Below are 12,386 nucleotides of genomic sequence, written 5' to 3' on the forward strand. Positions count from 1 at the left end.
TAAAGCCACCCGGTAATATTCTCTCTTTGTGTTCTTACTCAGTGACAAATCTCCTAGATGATATTAGCAATGCAAATAATAGGTTATCTTCATAGCTAGGATAAATTCCTGTATTAATGATGGACAAATTTTATGTTGTATCTAATTACATCGTGACTGACAGGTTGCAGCAGCTATTGTTCATGCTCCTGGTCTCCTACCACAGCTGAGGGTAGCCTGTGCTGAACTGTGACAAGCTGTTGTACAGCCGCCCACAGCATTTCTGAGAGGAGCTAGTGTTCCTTTAAAAAAAAGGCAGAGGGGGAGGAGGGGGAGCAGGATGTATCAGCCAATGAGTTTGTCTTGTGTGTGTCATAAATACTGCCCTACTCTTAGGATGACTCTGTAGTCATCTTCATTTTGGTGATATACTAAAAACCAGGTGTTTTGGCAAATTTTAGTTGACGTTTGGACACTAGAGCTGTGAAATTTGTTTTAGAGTCTAAGATCTGCCACCAGCTCCCAGCATGAAATCAAATAATTTCTCAGTGCTGTCAACTCTTCTGTCAAAGAAAAGACACACTTTCCTTTCTTGCACCTTTTGCCTTAGCTGGATTGCAAGTTTTGGGAAGTCAGCACTGTCTGATCCTTATCCACTGAATTCAGATGCATTAGATGGCACAGAAATGCTTGGTCCTTGGCTCTAGGAGCTCTATTCTTAACGAGCAGTCTGGAGTGTAGATTACAAAGGAGGCAGTGGCGTGATGAACAGCATGTATGGTTATGTATGTTGAAGGTGAAAATGTGAATTCCTATGCTGTGTCACTGTTACTTTCATAAGCTTTTAGGTAAACATAAATGTATGAAACCTACAGTATCATTGGGCTTTTTAAATGCAGAAGCAACTCTATACAATCCCGTAATCAGCAGTCATAAAGTAATATTTTTCCATGAGCTTCCTGGCAGAGTTGGTCAAGGAAGTCAGTACAGCAGCACCTGTACTCTGTCTCCTTAGAAAGCCTGGACCAGTTGTGGTGTGTGTGTCTTGTAAGACAAACAACAACCAGCTCTTCTCAAACAGCTCACCTCCAGCCAGCTGGACAAAACAGAACATGAAATTCACAATGCTTTACATAAATAGCTTTCAGAACTACAGATTGAACTCTTTTAGGGTAATGTTTAAGGCTGATTTATTTTGTAGCAGGCATTTCATTCTCATAGGTTCTCTAGAGTTTACATGTAATAGCAAAGTCAGGAAGCATACATATTAATTAATGAGTTTGACAAATGACGGCATTGATTCCACTTGTGATTGAATCCTGCAGGGGTAAGTACCCTTGTCCCACGTGTTTCCACCTCTCTCCTGAGAAGTGTTTAGGATATGTCTGAAAATGAAATCCAAAAAGAAGTACTTCAGGCTGTCTGTCACAGTTTGAACTCTCCGAAATGAGAGGCTGCTTCTGCTGTGGAGTGCTAGCTTTTGAGAGCAAGTGAGGGCCAAGCAACAGCTTTAATTTTTAATATTTTTCTTTCATAGGTTGAAGATAGACTCCAGCCAGCTGTCTGTGTTAATGAAGTACTAAGTGCATTGTGTAATTATAAGGTTTCTGACTATAATTGCTGTGTGTGCTGCATAATTTGAGTTCCAACTGTACTTGCGTCTCTTGTTTACCAAGGCAGTGAAGGATATAATCATATTGAAACCACTGAGAGCTCAGTGCTTCTACAGTGTAACTGTGGGAGGTTGCACTTAGGGAGTGTATTTGATTGTTACAAAGAAATCTTAGCTGATAAAAATCACTGTAGCTAAAGGTGAAGGTTATATCCGTAAGATGAAGATTTTCCTTGTAAGCCTGGATGTAATGCCCTGATTAAGGAAATGGTGCTACATGTATATTCCGGGACTGGAGACCCGCCAATGATTGCCATATCAGAGTCAGGTGCAGTGTATTGTGGCAGGAGAGAGTGGAGCTGCTGATGGGTGTGAAGAGGAGCTCACTACCTTATTTTTCTGCTTGAAAAGTGGTTGGCCATCAGCAGACTTTGTGAATCTGAGTAGATGAGGGCTGAGCTCAGATGGCTCTTTTGGTGGGAGGACCTTGGATACCTATTACGCTTTACACGTTCCAGACAAGAGTAACTATTTGGCTTCCTCATCAGTAGACCATGATAGCAACTTAAGAAGCATTCTGTTTCTTCCTGCAACTTGAATATGCATTTCTGCACCTTAGTGGAAAAATGGCTATATGTTTTGCATGTTTTTTTGCAAAAGTCTGAAACTATCAAATATTAATTGATAAAGCCTGAGCCTTTTCTGACTAAGGAATACTTGGTGGGATATGAGGTACACATGACAGACTTGACATTTCCTTAGTTTTTACTCTAATTCTTGTGAAAATGGCAAAGGTTTTATTTTTTATTCTGCAGATATTGGCCAGCTGGCTCTTCTTCCTGCCCCTTTCCTGTTGCTGAAATAAAATACAGCTTCAATGAAGCAGCAGTTTTAGCAAAAGCTGATTTAACCAAGGTCCTGTTCTGTCTTTACAGCTTGCTGGTTCTTCACCTCTGTTATCTCAGGATGCATTTTACAGTAAAGCAAAGCAGGCACTCAATCTGCTAGTTCTTTGGTGTGTTTCACCACCACAGTAAAGTTTGTAACAGTTCATTCATGGCCCTTTGCAAGGTGGACACGGTGGTCTTTTCTTTTCCTTTCCCAATGTCAGAAGGAAGTCTAAGTAATGGAAAAATAAATAACAAGAAGTAACCTTCAGCTTAGGTTTTCTGCAATCTTCAGGTTAGTTACAAACTCTTCTGGCTACTTGAGTTCACAGATGTATGCAGATGGGCTGTGAGGTTATTTAACTGGTATCCAAACAAAAGATGTGGTCAACGTTTCCTTTCATTCAGACTCTCATAGGTTGTGTTGCAGAGATACTGCTACAAGACTTGTCCTGTCAGCAGCAGCTTGCCATCAGACTTATCGAAAGCAATCAACAAACACTGCTATTAGAGTGATTTTCCTTGACAGCTGTTCTCACCATTACAACACTTCCCCACCAGCTCCTTGTTTTCCAGCTGCTCCAATTTAACCTCCTGTTTTATTATTTACTTTACACATCATTATGTCCAGGTCTACACTCCTAAGTTGGTGGTTGTGAAAAGGCAGAGTAATGAATAATCCTGGAGTACCATTAGATCCAAGAAGGCTTGTTAGAAACTTGTCATAATTGTTTAAAAATGAGTGTAATTTATTAAGTTAGTTTATTGAATCCACTGTATCAGTGAAAATGCTGGGCTTCCTGTTGAGCAGAGAGAGCAGAAAGTGAATGAGCCTCATCCTGAATGGAGTAGGCTGACCTCATTTGTTTCAGCTGACTGAAGTTGATGTCAAGACCAGATATTCTTATTTCTTTTTGTTACTTGAGCTAGAAGTGCTTGAGCTAGGAGAGCAGTGAGTCTATGTTGATTTTGTGGGAAGGAACTAACGTTAATACTTCTAGTGCTTCAGCCTAGGTTGTTGGTTGTTTTGTTTTTAAATATGTCCGTTTTTGAGTTTAATTTTTTTTAAGATCTAAGAAAAACATAAGAATTGGAGAGTTTGTGTCCAGATGAGGCAATTTAGCATGAACTATGTGAAAAATATTTATCTTGATTTTAGTAAGGACTACTTGATATTTAAAGATTGTGATGAAACCTTAAGCTGTAGAAGTTTCACATAATTTCAGACTGATGAGTGTTTTAATATCTTCATTAACCAGCCTAAGTAGTCGGTAGATATTTAAATCTCTACGTGCACTGCTCTTTGCATAATTTCAGTATCATACATTCAAATGAAGCATAAAAGGTACAGAAGTGTTTAATTTAAGTCTACAAATGAACCGTTACAAGAAGAAACACATTACTGTTTGAAATGAGATTTTTGTCTGAAAAGCCTATAGGTTCTTGTACGCCACTTAGCATAAAGGTGTCTGTCTTATTTTTATAAAAGCAGACAAAAATCAGCCGGGACAAGAGCCTGTTACATTGCCTGGTGCAGTACCAGCTGCCCTTCATGTGTCTGTTACTGCAGCAGCAAAATAAGACAGACACCTTTATGCTAAGTGGTGTACAAGAACCTGTAGGCATACAGTGTGTTAGAAAGGAAGGCCATTTCCTCTTTTGTTGATGAGGTGGAGGTGGGTTGCTAAAGAATATATGCAATGCGTTTATGGCAGGATTCAGATCTCCAAAATTCCTCCAGTGCTTTAGCTCCAGACCATCCTTTTCCCCTAATTTTTGTGAGCTAGCTCTCTTACACATCCTGGTTAGACCAAATGCTAACTCAAGGTAATAGCTTGTGATTTTTTTCATTGTTTGTATGTCTGTGACGATCTTAACATCATTAAACGTTCCTCAGACACAACACAGTTGTCCTTGTCTAGAAGTTATTGATTCCAAATGGATGAGCAAAGAGGATCCTCTGAGCGCTCACCATTTCCTGCCTATTCTTGCCTTACACAGAATTGATATCGTTTTAATCCTTCTTTAGCTACAAACCACCTGTCTTTCTTATTTCAAGGAGACATGTCTTGGCTTGATTACAGTTACTTTCAGAAGGACAGATGAGAAGGAGGGAACATCAGCTTTGTGGAGATGATGCTTCTTCTTCGAGTTCCATCAGTGCCCTCAAGGGCACAATGAAGGGAGAGTAGTTCGTGCGAATGAGAGCCAAGTGGAGTCCCCTATTGACTATTGAAGAGTTGGTAACAATTGCCTCCTCTTGAGAAGTTCACATCACTGACATAAGGCTGCAACCTGCAGGGTTACTATTGTTTGAGTCTGTCATCTGACCTCCAGGTGTTTCCCTTTCAGGACATAAGGGGGAAATATTACAGTTGAAGTGAAATATTTTACTTTAGGAGACAAAGTCAGGAAAATGTATTAACAAATGGCAACTACATGTTTTTTATCTTTAACACAACTGCTTTCTGTTTAATATGGTGGGAAATTCTCTATCCTTGAAGTGCAGTGAGATACCTGCACTTACTCTGAACTTAAAGCTGAATTATCAAGTGAAGTGCAGAAACAAGAATAAACAATTCTTTTCTTTGAAAACTGATTCCTGGAGCCCAATTCTGCATTTCCAAAGGCTCATCGATCCTTTAAGTTCTTTCCAGAGAGATTATTCTTAAGGGAAATACTTCAGTGCACGCATGTCTTTTCAGAACACCCAGTGGTGTGTTGCAGACTTGAATGCCTTAAGTGTTATCCAGCGAAGGACTGGCAATTTGAACCTTCTGAGCCATAGCTTAATCATTTAAACACGAACAAGTTTGTCTGGCTTTAACAGCGTATCTCAGTGGGGCTGTAGGATCAAGCTTTGCATATTCAGGAAGCTGTTGGGTATTACAAGAGGTTTGTATGAAAGCTTGAAGAGAGTGTTTTATTACCTTCTTGTTCTTGCAGCGGCCAATTTGCTATTGTGAAGAAATGTAGAGAAATAAGCACCGGCTTGGAGTACGCTGCTAAGTTCATTAAAAAGCGCCAGAGTCGGGCCAGCCGTCGTGGGGTGAGGCGTGAGGAAATAGAACGGGAGGTGGCCATTCTGCAGCAGACCCTACATGCCAACATCATCAAGCTTCACGACATCTATGAGAACAAGACGGATGTGGTTCTCATCCTTGAGCTGTGAGTAAGGGGGCTTGTTGTTTTTTTCTCCACTTCCTGCATTCTTCCCTTTCAGCGCACAAGAATCTGTCAAGTCCTTTGCAATATTTTCAGCTCTTCTACTACACCTGTATGTTCCTCGCTTGGAAGAGACAAGGGGAGAAAGGGGAGGGAGGGGGGGAGGAAGTAAGGGAAGAATTTTTGGAATCCCCGAACTTTTCTTATTAAGGATGAATAGCAGCAGGATGGGAGTGAAGAAGAAGTGGTTGCCCCTCTTGTCTTGCCATGTGATGGGGGAAAGCTCCTGCCTTTTAGGAGTTGCTGGCAAGTGTGCCTTCTGACTTGGGCTTCTGTGGGCCGCTGTAGCCTCAGTCTTGCTTTGTAGCCCACTGGGTGGCCAGACTGCTGGGTTGGGATTATTGTTATGCATATTTGGCCATGAAACACAGTCTGCTTTGTGCTGCTTTAGAAAAGATTTAGAAGTAGCTAGCAGCAGCTTCTCTGTCTGGGCTGAGGGAACGGTGGCTTGTTCTGCAGAACCTGTGTACATCCCTGCCTGGAAGAACGGATGCCCATCCCAGGGATGCTGGAGTTGTGGTCAGGAATCATCTTAACACAGACTTGGTGAAGGAGCCCGTGCTTAGTTGGGATGTGATGTGAGTTTTGCATTGCAGGGAGTCACCTTTGGTCCTTGTGTGTATGCATACTCTCACTGGCTGTAAGGAAGTGAGAAAGCCTGGCTAGGAGGTGTTCACAATGCAGAGAAATGCCAGATGATAAGAATCTGAAATAGTATCAAAATTGTCAGTCTCTCCAATAGCTGTGGAATTCCCTGTGTGAACTTTTTTGGCTGTTGGTTTCATCAGCCTAGAAATACTACATCCCAAAGAAATTAGCTCTTTCTTGCACTCTGTTGCCCTTCCCATGTGTTCGGTGATGGCAAGCTGAGATCAAACATTTTAGACAGGTGCAGAGCACAGGCTAATAATGTAATCTCTTATAACACAGTTTGTTTTGCATGTGTCCTGCCTGTGAGATTCTGAAAGTCCCTGGCTCAGACAGACTTTCCTTGGCCATGTTTTGAAAAGCAGTCATATCATTTTTAACAGTGCTGCAGAGACATTATGTGTTGGGGATTACATGCCCAACTATGGGTTGAGTTGGGTAAGGGATGTTAATCTCAAGGGGGTGAGGCAGAGTTTATGCCATCACTTTCTCTATGTGACCTCAACTTATACTGGTGAAGCTGAAGTAGAGCTTTTCTGAGAAGGGACTAATTGCCGAAGAATGAAGAGTTTCTTCCTCAGAGTTGGAGCAGTAGGACATGTAAAGCAACTGCAGCAGTTCTCAGGAGGAAGCTGAACACGGTTGCACAAACCAGAGGTCAGAACTGTGTGCTCATACTCATCAGGGCCAGCAATGGAAGCAGCTGTTGTAACAAAGAGAGCTTTGCTGGTCAGGGAGCATGGTCTTGGCCCGTGGGATGAACATTTGCCATGTAGTGAGAGAAGAAAAACAGCTGTTACAGCTTTTTTGATCTATATTCTGTTCTACTGTGGAGTTGATATCACCCAGTTTACAAGTCCCTGAGTTTTCGAGGAGCTGTGCAGAAGGTGACATATCCTTTATCTGTAAATTCATGGCACTGAAGTAAAGCTGTAGTAAACAAGGCAGCACCCTGAGGTCTTCTACTTACTGCAGCTTTTAGATACTTAGTAAATTATGCAGGTTATGTATGAAGCAGGAATTATAGGAACGCCATAGCTGACGTTATGCAGATCGTTTGTTCCCCAGAGCACCTGCCCTGGCCTTGTGCATGGAATCCAGACAGCAAGGCTGTATGAATAACCACTAGCTTTCCAAGGGAGTCAGTGTTCAGGATGGGGAGTGTGCCTGGAGATTGATGGGACTGCTGGCAGATGGCATGTGAGTGGTGATGAGCATCTGGTAAGTATGTGTGTGTGGCCAAATGTTAGTCTCTGTAACTAGAAGTCTCTGCTTTAGAAGGCAGGAAAGAAGCTTGCTTTCTTTGACTGTTGGCTACTGAACAACCTCCTATTTCATTAACTTCTACTTCTTCCTATCCCTGCTTGGCCTGGCACATTTTGCTTGTATTTTTGTCAGGCTGTAGCTTATTTCATTTTTAGAGGGCTGGGTGCAGCAGAGCTTTGAACTTATTAGGGCAACTGCATTCTGCTGCTGTGCACAAATTGAGGATGATGAGAATTGCTATTAAAGCTACTTAAATTCTCTCCATAAGCAGATGAATTCTACTCCTGACACACTGTTATTCGTCTCATACTCACTGCAGTTTATTCAGATAAGCATTTTCAGCACCTGGCCAATTAATCTTATGACAAGCTACAGTGGACTTTAGCTTCAAAGGAATGTTCCCAGTGTTCTTCTTAGTTGAAGCTAACTGGATGTTTAAAACAGGCTTTGTCTTGAATGTTGGCACCCCCTCCAAATCAGATTGTGCTGGCACTGACAGTGATGTCTTCCCTTTCTGTGGCCCTTTTCCTCTGTTCAGGGGCAGAAAGAGCACTGCCTAGTTCACTGTTGTAATGTGCACCTTGGCAGGCCCACAGTTTGCCCTTCCTTGTGCACGTTGCCCAGGGTTATGCTCCACACAGCTTTTGGTGACCTTGCTGCTGTTCTCCATCTGCTGGTCTCTGCCTTGAAGCTGCTTTGCCAAAACAAAAGTGGCTTAAAGGCAGCTCTGATTGATACATCAGACTTCTCTACTAGTATGTGTTCCCAAGAAATAAGGCAGTGATATCATTTATTGGACTTTAAAGGAAGAGCAAAGGTGTCATCCACTTGCTTCCTTCTTTGCCTTGGAAATAAAGATGACGTGGTTAAGAGGGAAAGAGATGGGACCGAAGGTAGGGATTTTTTGTAAGCTGAAGTCCCCCAAGAAGGGAGCACTCACTCTTGTATGTGTGCTGTTGATTTGGAAAACACAGTTGTCTGGATGTTCAAATGTAACCTGCAGTGGAGTTATGAGTGTTTTGTTGCTTTTGTTTTACTCTGTGCATTTCAGGAGCCAGAGAACACAGTCTGCATTCCAAATGGTAGTAGGGTTAGTTAGCTAAAGAATGATTGCAGCTGTGATGAGTTATTAAAGGAATCTGTAAGTGAAATCTGCTAGTCTCTGCTGAAATCTGTGTACAAAGAGCAGGCAAGCCTCGTTTCCTTAATTATTTCTATTCAAACTATGCACCAGCGATCCCCTCCTGCAGCAGTCTGGCCCTGCCAGCAGGAAGCCAGCTGCACTGGGATACTTTCTGTTACTCTTCTGGAATGTAACCATGCAGGCTCACTACTCTCTCTCCCTTTTGCACTATAGAAGCTTCTTGGTGACAGTTCCTCATGGCAGGCTCTTTAATCAGGACTAATACTAAGTTCTCTCTGAGCTGACCTGACAGCCCAAGTTTCAGCCCAGCCTTCTCTCCTCCAGCACTTGCAAAAGAAGATACCTCTTAAGGAGAACACAGATCCCAAGGCGCTTTATGAAAGGCATTTCCGTCGTGTTCCCTTGGCACAGGGGACTGTACTAAGGATGTCAGAGAACAAAGGAATGCCAGAAAATATAGCAGAGGGAACTTCCAAGGTACAGAATACAACAGAAAAACAAAAAAAAAGGAAAATAAAAAAATGATTCAGAGAGTCTGGATTCCCTCTGCTACTCTACTAGCAAAAGGCTGCTTCTTAAAAGAAACACATGAATATTTTGTTTTCTGAAGGTCACAGCTCAGCGTTCATCTCCAGTATCAAGTCCAAGACATTAGCCTGAGCTAAAGACATCTTAAGAGACCAATCTAAAGGAAAACTCAGTAGAAGAGATGTGATGATTTCTCATTAACATGAGGTTTGAGTAAATTGTACAGAGTTAGTAAATATGTAGGCCGATCTGGTAGTAATGCTGGAATATTTGGGGAAAGTTCAACGTCTACTGCCGTGCTACCAACATCCACCTCTGATGTCATGGGCCAGTATAGTAGAACAGGAGGCATTACTTTTGGAGCAGCTACTGTACCACGTTCCTGAATCATTTATTTTTGTTGGCCAGCCATTTAGTAGTAACAGTTACAGATCAAGGGACTTCTGCAGCTGAAATGTCCTACCTCATGTTGCACAGAAAGTTTCTTGCCAGTGTGGAAACTGGAAAAACGTCCCATAATTGACAGGCCAGTCATTAGGCATTGTGTAAATCAGTGCCTACAAAACAGAATGGTATAGTATGCTGTCACCCACAGCATCAGTGGAAGCTGAGAAATGAGCCAAAAACCGTGGCATTTGACACAGGATTCTTGTTTGCTGTTGACTTCTTGCCATTTTTGTGGCCATTCACAGTAGTTTGCTCTGAAAGAGGCAGCGTAGGGAATCAGTCTGTCACCCCCAGTGTTATAAAGGAGCCTGGGTTCAGAGGAGTGATTGATGGCCTAGAAGACCTCTGCAGTGTGCAGGCAGTGTGATCTAACTGGCCTGTGAGTCACTGCACTCAGTTAACTCAAAGCACTTGAACCTGCTGGTTCTTTTACTGCTGTCTCACTAGGCAACAGAGAGAAACATTTATTTTCCTGATTTACTGCTGGATTGTTCAAGTCTTGCTCTTGAACTTGGAGTGGTGAGCGCAGGTAAGTGGTACATCTCAGCCCAAGAGAAACAGCCATTTTGAGGGTGCCTCCAAGAGTAAAATTGAACCATAAGATTATCAGTGAGTGTCAACTGAAAGCAAGAAATGCAAGTGTAAGTGTGAATAACAACTGCAAATAATGCACAGTTCATTATCCAGATAATCCTGTTTCATGATGTATGGAAAAAATAGCACTGAGGCTCTCAATACGAGACCAAAAAAAAATAAAAATTGTTGTATGTACTAAATATGCATGGGATTTCATTTTTGAGAACTCATATTAACTAGTAGCACTCTTTTGATTGGAGAAAACAATTTTAGGTACCTCCCAGGCTACTACAGTCTGCTTACTTGTTAAAAATCAGCACAAAATGAACGCTTTGCTGTCAGTGTATGTCAGGCAAGAGTTTGTATTGATTCTACAGCCACTGTAATGGCTGTTCTGGAAAGAAGACAAGATTTTGTTGGCAGATCTCGTTGCTTCATGTCACTGATGGCAGCTGGTAAGCAACTCTTCAACAGTTGTTGACTATTGCAATTTTCTGTTTCTCATGTCTTATCCAAAGTGAAAATGTTGGAAAATTGCAGTTGGAACAGTTAACGTTGAAGCCTACCTATTGAAATGTCGGTAGGTTTATCAGACAGTGCACCTCTTTTTGCTCCTTCATAACCCTTGATGAATCAAACCTTGTAGCTTCAGTGGATTAGGGGAAGATTCTCCTTCATTTAGAGGGGAGGGAGCTAAAGCCAAACAGCAGTTTTGGCACACCTTAGGCCAGGACAGAAAGCTGCAGATTGTCTGTAAAGGTGGCCTTTTTCTAACTATATGGAAGTGTTTTGCTACTTTAATTTTCTGCAATTACATTTATTTTATGTCCTAGAATGCGGTCGATAACGGGAGGTTTCCTGGTGTGTTTTGCAGAGTGTCTGGAGGAGAGCTTTTTGACTTCCTGGCACAGAAGGAATCTCTGAGTGAAGAGGAAGCAACCAGATTCATCAAGCAGATTTTGGATGGTGTGAATTACCTTCACTCGAAGAAAATTGCTCACTTTGATTTAAAGGTAAAGGGGCTGATTTAGAATTAGTGTCATTGTTAATTTTTGGTGGGTGACTGTACCTTTTTTGGGATGAGCAGGGCCAGGTCCAGCTACAGGCAAGTGTTACTGCTTGTAGATTCCACTGTGTTTAGAATAACGTGGAGTATGTGTTGTCCAGTGCAGTTTGGTTAAACACAAAGACTTTAGTAATCACTGAAGGCCTTGAAAGCATGTCACACAGAGCCCCCTGTGTACTGTGTGACATCCATAGCCTTGGTCCTGGCCTAATCGAAACATAGCAGACTGTTTCTCCTTTTGATTGTGCTCTGCCTAGATGAACATGTTAATCTGAGGGTTGAAGTCTGTCATCCTTGGGGATGAAACCCTTGAGGCTAGAATAAGTACTTTCTCAGTAGCAAACCCACAGCTACAGAACTGGCTGCCTCAGACATTATTGCTTTCAGAAATATTTTCAAAATGCTCTTACTCAGTAGGAGAAGAATGAATAAGAAAGGGAGAGGAAGGGAAATGTTTGAAAATGAAGGAAAAGGGAAGAAACTCTACTACTACTTTACCTGTTCCTTGTCCTAACTTTAAATCCACATCTGTTTAGTTCTAATTGCTATACTGATGTGTGTCCTACAGGCTGACTCTTCCTAGGTTCTCAAGATAGGTATGCAGATTCCTTGTGCTAATTGTGTGTCTAATAATGTCTTAAAGTACCTAGTCTTAAGTCAGTGCCACTGGCACATATGCAGTCATTGCAAATGTTGCTAATCACATGTAACCAAATAAACTGCCACTGAAATCTTCAGGGGGGATGTGAAAAAGAATATGAGATATATGAAGGGATAAGGGGAAGTACACTTGGTTTTGGAATTACTACATGAAACTAGAAGCCAAAGAAGGAAGGTTTTCACTGTTTATACTAGAGAACAGCATAATATCCAGTGGCATGTAATTGTGTGAATATAAATGTGATTTTTTTTCCATACTGATCTCTAGCAACTAGTTTGATATGTAATGCTGGTGATGTCAGGTGGTCAGTGGAGATGTTACAGTAAAAGCAAAATAGAAATGAGAAA

The 12,386-nt window shown here is 41.7% G+C and overlaps 1 protein-coding gene across 10 annotated transcripts in view; it reads left to right on the top strand.

Annotated features, from left to right (window-relative positions):
- DAPK2 (death associated protein kinase 2) overlaps positions 1–12,386 on the top strand; it is a 50,030-nt gene that overhangs the window by 23,241 nt on the left and 14,403 nt on the right. For all 10 annotated transcript variants that reach the window (XM_021407817.1, XM_021407810.1, XM_021407814.1 and 7 more), the window contains 2 exons: positions 5,425–5,646; positions 11,187–11,325. In XM_021407817.1, coding sequence (XP_021263492.1) covers positions 5,425–5,646; positions 11,187–11,325 — 361 coding nt within the window. The remainder of the gene's footprint in view (positions 1–5,424; positions 5,647–11,186; positions 11,326–12,386) is intronic.

Source organism: Numida meleagris, chromosome 9, assembly GCF_002078875.1.
Source record: "Numida meleagris isolate 19003 breed g44 Domestic line chromosome 9, NumMel1.0, whole genome shotgun sequence".
NCBI classification, from domain to species: Eukaryota; Metazoa; Chordata; class Aves; order Galliformes; family Numididae; genus Numida; species Numida meleagris.